Here is a 14,647-nt window from a genome sequence, read left to right on the forward strand (position 1 = left end):
TATCATTCACTTAAACAAGAAAGTTTGTCTAAGTTCTTCTGCTAACTAAAAATATTACTTTAACTATATTTTAGTCAGTTCTCTGACTAAAAAATTACATGACCACTTAAGTAGAAAACAGATCAATTGCTCAAGGTTTTTTGAATGGACAGGGCCAGTTTACACTTGAATTCTGAACAAACAAGCACAGGTATTTTCTTTAAAACATGCAACAGGACTCAAGATGGTATCTACAAAACTCTAGCACGCTTAATAACCTAACATCTCCATCCACTCTGTATTACAAACAAATGTTGTAGCAGTCTTGCAGAATGGTGCTGTACCACTCCCAAAAAAGGCATATAAAGTAGAAAAAAGTTACCTACATTTAGTAACTGTTGTTCTTCAAGATATATTGTTCATATCCATTAAAAGTAGGTGTGTGCACACTATGCACAGTCACCAGAAGACTTTTTCCCTAGCAATACCTGTTGAGTTGGCTGTGGAGCCCCCTGGAGTCACGCTTTCACGCCTTTTCAGTCCCTTCTTGCCAGATACTCAAACACAGGGGAGGCAGGAATGGACATGAGCAACACATCTCAAAGAACAGCTAATGAAAGGTAACTGATGTTCAAGTGATTGTTCATATCAGATTCCAAGTAGCAGAGTCCCAAGCCATTCCTAGGAGAAGGGATCAGAGTTCAGCATCTCTCACTGCAGCATGGCTCTTCTAAATGGAGCAGTCTCTAGCCTGCTGTGTAATGGAGCAGTGCAACATAAAGGCCCATTGCAGGTATCTGGAATAGGAACCTGCACCAGGAATGCTGCACAAGTTTGTGCTCTTGTGGAGTGCACTTCTAATGCTGGGGCAGATCTCTTTGCTATGTCATAGCAGTCCCCGATACAAGCCATGATCCACAGAGAGATCCTTTGGGACAACACCTGCAGCACCAAGCTTCATCAGTTTCCAAAATTGCTTTGTGCAACTCAAAGGCATCTATTCTCATGTATTAGCATATGGCTTAAGGAAAAACACAAAGAAAAAGGTGTCATGATTTGCATGAAACTGCCAAATTACCTTCAAGAGGAAAGCTAGGTTGGGCCACAACTGCATCTTGTCTTTATAGAACACAAGGGAGGGAGGGGGGAACTTTGTCTTAATTCAAGGTACTGAAGTCCGTCTCCTGGCTGACGTTATAGCCACTAGAAATGCTATGTTCCAAGAGAAGTGAAGTAGAGAGCATGTTGCTAGAGGTTCAAAAGCAGGATCCCATTAGCTTCAAGAGCACTAGATTGACATCCCCATGGGGGAACAGGCTGCCTTAATTAGCATACAGTCCATGTATCCCTTTGAGGAAACGGCCAACCATGAGATTAGCAAATACTGATCATTCACCTGATCCAAGATGGAAAGCCAAAATAGTAGCCAGATGCATGTCTACTGAAAATACTATTTTAAGTGAAGTAAATACTCCAAGATGAAGGGCACTCCTCAGTTACAGTTACAGAACCTTTTCCACTTAGCCATAAGTGACAAACTGCTTTCTGCTGCTAAAGAGAGCCTCCCTGACTGAGTCTGAGCATGCAAGGTCTAATGGGTTCAGCCATGGGGATTCCATGACCTGAGGTAAATAAATTCTACACTAGGATGTTGAATCCAGCCATGATCCTGTGTGATTAAGTCCACAGAAGCAGAAGAGCAGAAGAGCTATATGCATTTCCATGGACATATCTAGAAGTGTGGTAAACCAGTGTTTATGTAGCTACGCTGGTGCTACCAAGATTATTGAAGCTATCTCTGGTCAGATCTTCAGAAGGACCTTGTGAATGAACAGGAAGAGGAACGTATACAGTAGGTTAAGGACGTAAGCAACTACTTGAGTAGCTGACTACCCAATAAGCTTAGGCTTATCGGGTAGCTGAGTCACTACTCGCTCCCTTCTCACCAGAGCTGCCTCTGTATCACAGGCAGCAAGGGGGGGGGGGGGGGGGCAGGACCTGGTGAAGGGGGGAGCCAGCTTAAAAGTCAGTTCCTTCCAGAACCATCTCCACAATACAGGGTCATTTCATGTCATAAGATCCATGAAACATCCATGAGAATTAAAAATATCAATGAAATTCAAGAAATGTTAAGTCCATTAATTACCTCTTTAATTTCATAAATATTTAAAAATTTCCTAATTGTTAGGAAGTTACAGATATTCAAATAAGAGCAGCTGTTAGAAATTAAAGACCACTAGAAAAAGAAAATGTTGTAGAGCTAATAGTAACAAAATTAACAATTTAAGAAAAATTGGGTACAGAAGAATGAGAACAGGAACAGATAGAAGTCAGACCCCTAAAATCCCTCCGTTGCCTGTCTTAGGGACAGTAGTAAAACTAACTTCAACGGTTGTGTAAATGGGCCCCATGTTTGCCCCTTTTTGAAAATCTGTACTGCTATGACCTATTTCACTCCAGTGTATTACCTCTGCTATTTTGAAACCTAAGTGAGAAATTTTACTTCCATTATACTCTGAAGACTGATAATAAGCCTTTAAGTAACAAACCATTACACAATACCCCTAGACTTCAGCTGCAGCAGTATACAGTGCAGTATCAGCAAGTTTCCATGGTAACTGAATATTAAATGAGACATGTGAAAAGACCTCTAGATTTTTAGCCAAATCAAACCACCACTGCAAGCTTAGCTGTAGCTAAGAATACAGAGTAACACACCATGGAAGAAAATGTACCGCCATGACTTCAAACATAAAAGAAAGATACATGCAAGTATCAAGTACCGTATGTAATCAGCAAAAGGGAAACATGTTATCCAACAATTTCTACTGTTTCTTACAATACCTGAATTTGAGAAGGATTTGACAGCTGCATGGAAGAAAAATTCCTATGTCTGTCAACTTGTTAATAGAAGAGCAATGAAATTTAAGAAATATATGCAATTAACAATTGTTTAAGAGACATGAAAAAGCACAGTACGAAATGTACAGAGTCAAATTTTATAAAGATAGTGCAAGGAATAGAAAGTGCATGAGTTGGTCTATCCTGTATTAATAAAGTATTCTGAGCCAAAGACAGGATTCTGCCTTGTCCAGAATGATGTTGGGGAGGCTATGGAAGGGCAACTTCAATTTGCCAAAACTCTATAAGATGCGTGCTCTGGCTAGAATCTCAATAAACCTATAGAATCCGCACAAATTACAACAGTTTCCGCTACGACACATTTTTGGGGCCACTTCTGCTCACTTGAACTACTATGCTGACCCTTGGTGTTTACTCACCTCTTCATACGCTAATGCAAATGTGTCCTTTTTTATGGTAAATCATAATTCTTAAGCATAGGGGGCAATTTAGTGGAACCAAACTTGTAATACATATAACCTTTCCAGAAATCACGTTTTATAACAAACATCAATACTATCCAGCAAAATCATTTTAAACATTACTCTATTTATATCCATTTAAATTGTGAGAAATTGTGGAGGAGTCTACACAGCATGCATCACCTTGCCATGAGTCTGGCTAAGTCAAGTCTAGGCCCTGCTCAAGTCTGGTGCAAATGTGCATGTAGGTAGATCTGTAAAAAAAAGTATGTGGAAATGTAACCTCTTGCCCTAACTCATTGGGTAAGGCTTGACCATAAATAAAGTATCAAAATGCTGAAACTGCTACGTGTGATCATAAATAATAAGCATGGCTGAAATTTCCAGAATTATTGTTGCTACAGCTTGCAGGAATAGGGAGCAAAATAACAGACACACCTTGCATTTTTCAGAAATGCTAGCCAAAAAAAGGGGTAAACGACTTGGGAAAATGGCATGCATTAGGTTCTGGACAAATAAGATCAAGTAAAAGAGGTCAGCCTAGTAATGATTCATAGAATAGGGGACCATGCACAGTTGGATGAAATGTCGCAATTATGGATGTGAACAACCAAGTGTTGCTTTGTTATAAAAATGAGCTTTTCAAAAAATATAATTGGGAGGTAAAAAATAGGATAGAACCACAGATCCTGCTCACGTAACTAGAAGCAAAGACTTTTCATCCAGCCATGCAGCACAAGACGTCTTTAAGCATGGGAGTCAAAGAGACCACGAACCTCCAGCCTTGACCAATGTAGGGGGCAATGAGTGAATTTTAAGTGAACTGAGTTTAAAGTTTAAGTTTTGCACGCCAATTACTACAAGGATTGTATTAACTGCTTAAAACTTACAATAAATAAGGAAGTGATTAAGTGTTTCTGGTGCGTCCTGCTCTTTCGGATCTAAAAACTCATATTGAATGACATGAGAGAAATTGTGTGAAAGCCAGACTTCAGAAAAAGAGAAAGAAAAATTCTGACAATTATTAAATGACAGAAGTTGAAATTTAAAAAAAAAAGTTTATAACCATAATACAAATATCAACATAATGTGTTAAAAATATGCGAAGTAAATAACATTAGATCATCTTATTAAGCTCTCACGCATCATCATTCTTACATTGCCATCTGTACATTTTTTTAATAATGGAAGTTTTGTTTGCATACATTAAAATGAATACTTACTTATAAAAATCTAATCTTTCCAAGCCTATATGAAAAAAGAAACCATGTTTAACAGCAATGTAATATTCAAGTAAATGACTGAATGGAGAGTTCTACAATTTCAAAAATCATGGAAATTCAAGCTGTGGGGATATCAGTTGTACTAAGAATAAAGAAGCTATTTTTATCAATGTTGTGAAAATACTGAAATACAAACAGGGTCTGAATTAAACTCTTCGAAGGACGTACAACAGATTTTACTTTAAAAATCGAGGATAACTGGACAGCAATAAACAGAGCTCGCTGAACTGTGGTGAGCCCTGCTCGCCAGCCACACTGTTCAGCAATCTGCGCATGCACAGATCGTTCGGGCAATTGCCCGAACTCGGCTCTTCCAGGTTGCAATCTACTCACCACGGGCGAGTAGATTGCATTATTTGCCGAGCCCTGGCAATAAAGATTCAGGACAGGTAAAAATGTTTCCAGGTTATCTCCAAAATCTTTGTCCTGTATCTAAAGAGGTTTTGAAAACCCAGAGGAACAGGCCACCCAAAGACACCAGCATGCATGAGGAATGCAGATGATATACAAGAAATACCTTTAAGTTAAGAAGGCCTCACCACACAGATCAGGAAGAAACATTTCTCAAGTTCCATGTCACATGTGTTTTCGTAATTAAATGAATAGTGCATACAAAGCCACAACAACAAAAGTGAGAACCTCTGTTATCACCCTGTTCAAGGGACCTGACACTAGAAGAGTAGGATTGCAACAAAAATCTAAAAGACTTGCCAAAACTGAGAAATTGAAAACAACCAAATATTCTGGGGCATTGTTGAGTGCTACCTCACCAGCAAAAATGTGAACTGATGGAAACAATTTTTTATAAATTGGAAGGTAGGAATCTAATATAGCAGGTAGGAGAAAGATCATAGTAATTGCATAATAAATTAGACACTCATCAATAACATGTTTCATGATGGACAATTATGGAAACATGATTAATGGAGAAGTTTCCTCCAAAACTTCTTCCTCCAAGAAAGTTAGATAAGGTTGAATACATTGAGGTAGACATTTTAGCACCCAATTTTCTGAACTAGATGGTGCACACATTGGGAACATGCAACAATTTGATGTAGTTTGACGCATCGCTTTCCCAGTAGAGTGGCTACCATAGACTGAGAATAATGCACTGTGGGTAGCTACTCATCAGCGTCTCCGCCCTTTTGTATTCTGGCTCATGTCCCCAGTGCACATCAGGACCAAAACTATTCAGCAGGTGAATCTGGATGCACGTTGTCAGTGTCCCATAATGTACTTTTTTCCTCCTTTCCCCCTGCTTGAGCAACAGGGGTCTTTTTGCACCCTTTTCTCCCTTGGTTATCCACACCGATGCCATAGCAGCAGAAGCATAGACCCCCATTCTACATCAAAGCATTATAATCATCATTTTAACCTTGATGGGCCTAATGCCGACGTATGACCAGAGCATATCCAGGATCTGACAGAATGAGGAAGAATCTCAAGAAGCCACGAATATACGTTTTTGCAAAGCTCTTGAGTGACTGGCAAATGCTGCTTGCGATTGATCCTCTTGACCCATTAGAACATCAGCCCTAGTGCTTAGAGACAAGCACAGACTGGTGGAACTCACTGTGATGTGGGTATACAATGTGGCTGCGAAACTTGCATCTGTAAGGCCACTTCCATGGAAGTTATCAAATTGATTTCCCCCATCCTGAAGGGTAAGAATACTAGAACGAGACCCACTCTGATAGCAGAGAAGCAAGTGGCAATTGCTCTACAGAAGCTTACAATGCCAGACAGCTACTTGTCAGTTGGGAATCAATTTGGAGTGAAGTTAATTTGGGTTGGGGAGGGGCAGAGGGGAGGGACACCTACTGTAATCCAAGTAGCCAAGGCAACCAATACCTTCCTACTATGGAATGTAGTGACTCTAGGAAACAGGGAGTATATACACAAGAGGGGCTTGCTGTACTGGGGTTCCCTAAATTTGGTGAGGCAATAGATTCAATGAATATCCCCCATCTTGGCACCCAATCAACTTGCCAAAGAGCACATAAATCACAAGGGATACTTCTCTATGGTGCTACAGATGCTGGGGGAATCACAGGGGCCATTTCACTGATACAAGAGTCAGGAAAGATGCATGACACGCACATCTTTAGGAGCTCCGATCTTTTTCGCAAGCTGGAACTTTTTCCCCAGACTAGAAAACTACAACTGGAGACACTGAAATGCCAATAGTGAGCCTTGGCCACCCAGCCTACCCCTTGCTCCTATGGCTCATAAAGCTGTACAGGGGTAGCCTGGACTGAAGCAAGAAGCAGTTGGACTGCAAGCTGAGCAAGTGCAAAATGGTGGTAGAATGTTATAATATGCTTTTGAGCATTTACAGCAGCAGCAGGGAACCTTTTTTGAGTCAAGGGCTGCTGACCCACGGGGGGGGGGGGGGGGGAGGCAGGGGAAAAATCAGTCAGGGGCCACACCCAAGTGAGAAGCAAAACAAAAACAAATTCTCACTGACGTGGCCCCCGACTGAGGGGAAAGACACTCTTTACATTCCCCTTGAACACCAGAGCCTAGTAGATTTTGCGTGCTGCAGCTCCGTGGGCAGGTGGAGAGGGCACTGGAGTGCCAACATGGGCTCCCCAATGCTGGGGAGGGAGCCCTGAGCCTCAGGGGCCAGATCCAGGCAAGCTGGGGGCCACATCAGCCCCCAGGCCTTAGGTTCCCCACCCCACTTCAAAAGGGAAAGTGTTAGGAATCTACTGATTAGATTAGACCTTAAATGAAACATTCCCATTATGATGGCCTGCTTTGTTCACTTTATTTGTGATTAAGAAGGAAGGCATCTTGGGCGGGGGGGGGGGGGGGGGGGGGGGGGGCACACACAGAACAACTAGCTAGGGATTTTGAGCAGCCTAACACCAGGGCAATAAGGAGAACACAGCAAGGGGCAATGAAAATCAGAGACTGTGAAAGACCGTTTTTTATGAACGGCCAGTTTTGAGAGTTGGGTATGTTACTCTCAACAAGGAGCCCTCGCATTCACTGTGCTTATTGTAAACCTCCACCCTTTCCACACAAGCAATAGAGAGATTGTTATCAGAAATAATGCTCTTTTATTTAGGGAGCACAGCAGGGGACAGAAAAGGAGTCCAGGGCAGAAGTTTCATGTGGTGCGGTAGGGATATAATAGTATAGTTGATTAACTGATTAGCAAAACCTTATAGGTTAATGCTATAAACTACACACATTTTCCTTGCCGTCCGCCCCCGTCCCGCCAATAATTTTTTTTTTTAGCAAGCTGGCCAGCAGCCTGTCTCAGTCCTGGCTTGTGATGGGTCCAGACCCCCCTTAGACGGGGGCTACTGCCACCCTGCACTGCTGCGTCTCTATCAAAGGTCCACGAGGGGAGCTGGTTTTTAAACTCCAGTGCAGAGTGGCAGGGTGCTCTGCAGGGGTGAGGCTGGAGTACACTGGCTGCCAGCCCCACCCCTGGGAACTATAGAATAGTCAACTAGCCAGTAAGAATTTGAGATTACTCGACTATTCAATTAACCGATATTAACATCCCTAGGATGGAAGGGAGTAGATCACAATTGCAAGGATAGCCTTTTGTTTCTCAATGCATCCCTGGGGGTTGACTGTGAGGCTGCCCTTGGACTTTCCCCGCCCCCACTTTCTATGACCCATGGTAGAGGAGGCTACGGAACTATGAGAAGGAAATCTGATGCGATTTAATACGCAAGGGCTCAAGGGGCTGGGTGTGCATCCTGGAAAGCCATCATGTGGTCCATCACATCCATCAAGGATGACACCACTCTCTCCTAGTGCTTCACTTCCAGCTCCCCTCATGCTCTGTTCACTACTCCACCAGCAGCATATTTCTCCTCTCGCTTAAGCTCTCTGTCCAAGTTGACAGACTGCATTTCCTCCTTGAACATCTCTTCCCTAGTCCATTTTTGCTTACATATTTGTACCAGGCAGACTGTTGGTGAACCCAGGAGATTACACAGCAGCTCTCTGCTGTTTCTGCTGTAACAAAGAGTTAAGGGAAGACTTTATAGGAGATACATTGAAGAGTGTAAAACAATCTATTAGAATAAAGTCAAGGTCCATCTAAAGACATTAGGTATGTGTTATGTACCAGGCCATGGTTATGCTTTAAAGCAGTCTACAAAAAGGTACACTTCTATTTTTACCCGGATGTGGTGGAAGAGCAGAGCAAGGACTCTTGCAGCATCCAGGTGTTTTGCACCCTCTCCCCTTTGCTGGGAGAGTGCAACTTCCCCTTCCCACACGATGTGCAGCAGGTCTGGATGTGGTGGCAGAACAGGGGCTCATGCAATGCTTTATTGAGGATGAGTAAACAGAAGTTTATTGCAGATGCATCAGCTAATAGACTCCCTACTTCACCTACATTCCTATGCGAGATATCAGTCTTCTCTCAATCACACAGAGTGACAGGAAGCAGTTGCTGACTATGTCCAGAAATCTGGACCTTGCTCTGCAATGCTGTGTCGCAAGGACACCAGACCACTTACTGCTGGATTGGCATGGAAAAATGTCTTATTGGGGAGACTAGAGTAAGGCAGACCTTCCCAGAAACCTTGAGAGATGAATAAAAGAGTTCCTGTACGAGAGCTTTAAGATGTGCAGAGAAGATTCCTGCTCCATCTCCAGACACAAGTTGTTCCAGGGAGTTCCTCCCCTCCCCACTCAGTGTGTAGGTACAGGGGCAATCACAGATCACATCAGACTGCCCTAACCCACTTGTAGCAAGATAATAAAAAATGTAAACTCACAGAAGTGCCCTCCCCAACATCAGGGCCCAGCAGAGGAGGGGATTGTTTCCAAGGTTATTTAAAAAAAAAAAATTCTTGGCTCTCTGTGACGACAGTTGCCCTGCTTGCCAGCTGAACAGTCTCCTCCTCCACACGGTCTTCCATGCTGCTCCCCGAGGCTGCCCAAGTGTCTTGGGAGGAATCCAGAGGCTGGCTTGGATTTTTAATACCCCTCAAGAAGTACTTAATACCTGTTGTATGCGAAGACAGAATGGCCATGAATGGGGTAGTAAAAAGAAAGGATTGCCACCACTTGTATCCAAAAAGAGCTACTGGCCAATCCTGACTGCTCAAGGTATCAAACGTAGTTAAGACTAAATGGTAGCAGGGCCTGTGCTACATCAACCAGGTGTGAGGCACTCCAGTAGTCAAATCTCATCCGTTTGCAAATGTACATGCATCTGGTCACATCACACCTGCAGTTCAAATTTATCTGACTGCATCTGAGCTGGTTGTTTCCTGACACAAGAGGAGGAACCAGGCTTTGAAGTGGAGGTCAGTGGATTTGGATAGAGAATGCATCTTTGAAAGGAGCCAAAGTGTAAGTGTAGAGATATCTGTCAAGGCCACGATAGAGCTAAGCTCAGCATGCATGAATTTTGCAAATTACTCAATAAGAGAGAAGGAAGGTACGCACAGGAGAACGTGTCCCCCAGCAATCTGCATGCCAGGCTCACTAACATAATTGAGGGCAACAGGAATTCTGCTGAGTGAAAAAGAGATCTATGTTCGCATGGCCCCACTAGTTAAATATTGGATGAAATGCTCATATATCCAGCTCTCGCTTGTAATCATGCAAGAATGTCTTGCTTAGTGTGTCCATGGTGGTATTCTGGTGTCCCAAATGGTATGAAGCTGAAATTGAGATGTAATTTCAATATACCAGTTTCACAGTTTGATCAACTCCATGCATAGTAAGTGGGACCTCACTCCACCCTGCCTATGGATGTATTATATGAAGGCAAGATTATACATCATCATTCTTATGGTAAACTGTTAGACAAGAGAGAAGGATGTTGGCAGACGTTGCAGACTAGTCATTCCTCTAAGAGACTGATGTATAAAATAAGTTTGGTTGACAACCATTTTCCCTTTGTATTCATGTAGATGCATTTCCCAACCAATTAGGGAGGCATTGGTTGTTAGGATCATAGTTTGTGATGGTTCTAGGAACCAATCTAGTGTCCCTGTTTTTTCTAGTTTTGGGTTTCAGGTCACGGCAGTGGGAACACTTCTGGGTAACGAGTCTTTCTCCCAGACAGTGGATGTGCTACAGGTGGCCATCTGTTAAGGAGATGGCCAAGAACAAGGCATCAAAGGAAAAAGGCTTTCAGATGAAATGGGATGAGATGAGAAAGAGACCAGGTTTTTCCTCATTCTTCGATCAGAAACTTAGGCATCATAATCCAAACACCTAAATCCCCAAACAGAGAAGTTTATTTAATGAACCTGCTTGCTGTAGTAGATCTTTTAACCAACTACTTTATTTAGAGATTTGTTTAATCTGGATAGTACAACTGGCCCCGATTCTCCCAATACTTGTATACATGCTTAACCTTTAAGGAGTACAGACCGCTCGGACTTAAATGTAATATTAAACACAATAGCGTTTCTCAAGAATCTGGGCCTATATAAGCTGTAGAACTGAACCTGGAAACTTCAAAACAAGATGATTTCTATTTTCAAAACTTGCAAATACCTTATACAATCCAATGCCAGGATCAATGAGAAATGAGCGAGCTGATGTAGATGGCTGATTGGGCGATCCACTCCCTGTTGTTCTCTTGACTTTGTTCTTACAGTTGGCAATAGCACAAGGATTGACTTCTCCATCCTTATTAGTCAAGGAAGTGGTAGGAGCATCAGACTCAGTCCGTATCAAAAGCTGAACTATGTCATTTAGTCCAACGTTGTAATCAAATAAAGTATGTCCATCTTCCAGCTGTCAAAAAAAAATATTTTATTTTGCAGAGCCCCATCTAGGAGAAAAATCTTAGCAATATTTCCATACAATAGAAAATTATCAAGCACATTTTTTATCACTGCAAGAAAAACTACAAAACCAATGATCACGTAGAAGTCAACAATAAAACACTTAAATTCAATGGGATAAAGATTTAATCCAATATAATTACTCACGGACATAAAAACTATGCAGGTGCATCCTTGCAAGATTTGGACCTTACTATGCAGTATCTGAGATACTCCAGTTACTTCCTACTCAAAATGCAGACCATAACTATATTGTCTCTGATACCGTTATGTGGTTCAGCGTGAGGAAACAGTTTTATTGACAATCACTATATTGTATATAACTCCACAATTCACCCTTTACCAACCTTTCCAAAGCAGCAAATCAGTATCTTAGGCTTCATATTTGACTGGCACACAATTTCATAAAATAAGCAGATAACCACAAAAGCAGTAAAAAGAAACACTTTTTATGAAAGGTTATAATTAGAGGAAAAAGTGAAAGATGTACAGGGGCCTTCACAGTTCTAGTGAGGAACTCACCTGTATCAAGTGTGGGGATGTAAGCAATTAGTCCACTTAGTGACTCAACTAGTTGCTTCCCCCTCCCACCCCCCACATACACCCTGCTGCCTCTGTCGAAGAGTGTGCTGAGGATTCCCTGCCCCAGCCAACACCCTGACACCTGTTCCCACTGGCACTCTGCTCCCACTGGCACCCTGTCCCTTGCCTCCACTGACACCCTGTCTTCTGTCCCAGGCCCTTGCCCCGGAACCTACTGCCCCCCTTGTCCCTTGCCCCAGCCCTCATTGGCACCCTGCCCCAGCACCCCCTGGCACTCTTCCCCAATACCATGTCCCCTGCTCCCACCAGCACAGTTGGGGCAACATTAGTGAGGCTTTTGCATGAGTTTTTATTTTGCATCTCACTTGTGTGGCCCCAACTGACTTTTCTGTGGGTCAGTGACCCGACTCAAATCAGGTTCCCTGCCCTTCTCAGAAATAAAGACAATGCAGAAACTTTGTTTGACATAGTATTTTATTTAAAAATGAAGCCTGGCCAACAAACCCCCAATTGGCGCCAAGCCCCGCTCTGCCCACAGCATCGTAATACTCCTGCACTCCCCCTTCCCCTCTATCCGAACCTATCATACACTGGAACCCCCTGCCCTGAGCCACTCACATACCCTAACCCAAATTCCTGCACCCTCATGTCCACAAGCCTGTGGCTTGCTGAGTACCCTAACTCTACATCTGACCCCAACACTGCCCGACCCGAAGCTCTCTCCCTGACCCAGTGTCCCCTTCTCCACCTCCTCCTGCATCCAGATTTCCTCTCAGAGCTTTCACCTCTCACCCCTTCCCACACCCAAATCCCTCATTCCAACACCCCAGAGCCTACACATCTGAGCAAAATTAGGCTGACTTTTTTAATGCTCAGGTTTAAACCTAATTTTTAACAGTCAACTCAAAATGCTATTATCCTTTGGGTTCTTAAGGAATAGCCAGCATGGATTTACCAAGAACAAATGTTGCCAAGCCATCTCATTTCCTTAACAGGATGGATTACTGGCCTGGAAGAAAAGGTGAAACAGTAGACGCAACATACCTTGGTTTTAGTAAGGCTTTGTAATATAGTTCTTTCATTCTCATAAGCTAACTAAGTAAATGTGCTCCAGATGAAGTTACTATTATATGTTGCAAAACTGGTCGAGAAAGACAACACTTGGAGTTATCAATTATTTACTGTCAAACTGGGAGGGCATATCTTTTGGGGTGCCCATAAGTGTCTGTCCTGGGTCTAGTACCATTCAGCTTTTTCACTAATGACTTGAATAATGGACTGGAATGTACACTTAACCTTTGTGGATCACATCAAGCACAGGAGGAGTTGCAAGCACTAAGCAGACAGGACTGCAATGCAGAACAACCTTGATTAACTGGAGAATTGACCGGATATGAATTAGATGAAAATTCACACAATGACAAGTCAAACATTCTACACTTTGGGAAGAAAATCAAATCAAATGCACAATTACAAAATGGAGACTAACTGGATAAGTGGTAGTAGTGCTAAAGGGAATCCAGGGGATATAATGGATCACAAATCAGATGTGAGTCAGTGTGAGGTATCTGCAAAAAAGACTAACATTCTGTTAATATGCAAGATATGGCAGGTAATGGCCCATTCTATTTAGCACTGGTGAGGCCTCAGCTGGAGTACTGGGTCACAGTTCAGGGCATCACATTTTAGCATGTGGACTGGTGAGAAGAGAGTAACAAATAAAAGGTTTAGAAAACCTGACTATGAGGAAAATCAAACAAGAACTTAGTATGTTTAATCTTAAAACAAGATAGCTGAGAGTGTCGGATAAATCTTCAAATGTGCGAAGGGTTATTATAAAGGCTGTTCTCCACATCCACTGAAGGCTATTTGCAGTCAGGATGGTTTGCAGGATAGTTTTATATATTGGAAGAGGCTTCCAAGAGGCTGTTGAATCCCCTTAATTGGAGGTTTAAGAACAGGTTAGACAAAATCCCAACAGATATGGTCTATTTTGGTCCTCACTCACCAGAAGGGGCTGGACAAGATGACCTCTCCAGGTCCTTTCCAACCCAACATTTCTGTGATTGATGAACTTCAGCAGAATTTTCAACTATTTTGTTGTGTAAAGGCTTCCTTGCAAGTGACATATCACATTAGAATTACTGTTTAGAGCAGGGGTGGGAAACTTTTTTGGGCCAGGAGCCAATGCTGACTCTCAGAAGAAAAAAAATCAGTCAGGGGCAGCACACAAATGAGAAGCAACCCCCCCCCCCCCCCCCCGCCCCGCCAAAACCTTCACTGATGTGGCAGTGGACTAAAGGAGAAAGACACTCCCCACATTCCCCCTAGCACACCAGAGCCTAGGCAGGCCCACCCTAGTAAATTTTGTATGCTCCAGACCCGCGCAGAAGTGGCAGAGAGGCTGCAGTGTCAGCACGGCCTTCACAATGCTGGAGGGAGAGTCTTGAGCCTTGGGGACCAGGTCCAGGCAAGCTGGGGCCACATCTGCCCCCTGGGTCTTAGGTTCCCCACCCCTGCCTTACAGCATTCTCCCTTTCCTGAAGTCTATTAGCATCTCTAAAGACACGAAGGTAAAGGAGGGTGGAGATCGTGGGTCATAACTCAAAAATGTTTCAGTGAATAGCCCAGGTGGCTGCTATAACAGAGTTGAAATTTGTTTCTAAGTATTATCCAAGATAAAGAACTTGTATACAGAACTAGAGCATTAAAACATAATGAAGTCTCTAGAAGAATC

At 42.8% G+C, this 14,647-nt stretch overlaps 1 protein-coding gene across 1 annotated transcript in view; it reads right to left on the reverse strand.

Moving 5' to 3' along the window:
* UHRF2 (ubiquitin like with PHD and ring finger domains 2) overlaps positions 1 to 14,647 on the reverse strand; it is a 145,609-nt gene that overhangs the window by 109,002 nt on the left and 21,960 nt on the right. The window contains exon 2 of the mRNA XM_075931614.1: positions 11,075 to 11,317. Coding sequence (XP_075787729.1) covers positions 11,075 to 11,317 — 243 coding nt within the window. The remainder of the gene's footprint in view (positions 1 to 11,074; positions 11,318 to 14,647) is intronic.

This window comes from Pelodiscus sinensis, chromosome 6, assembly GCF_049634645.1.
Source record: "Pelodiscus sinensis isolate JC-2024 chromosome 6, ASM4963464v1, whole genome shotgun sequence".
Taxonomy (NCBI): domain Eukaryota; kingdom Metazoa; phylum Chordata; order Testudines; family Trionychidae; genus Pelodiscus; species Pelodiscus sinensis.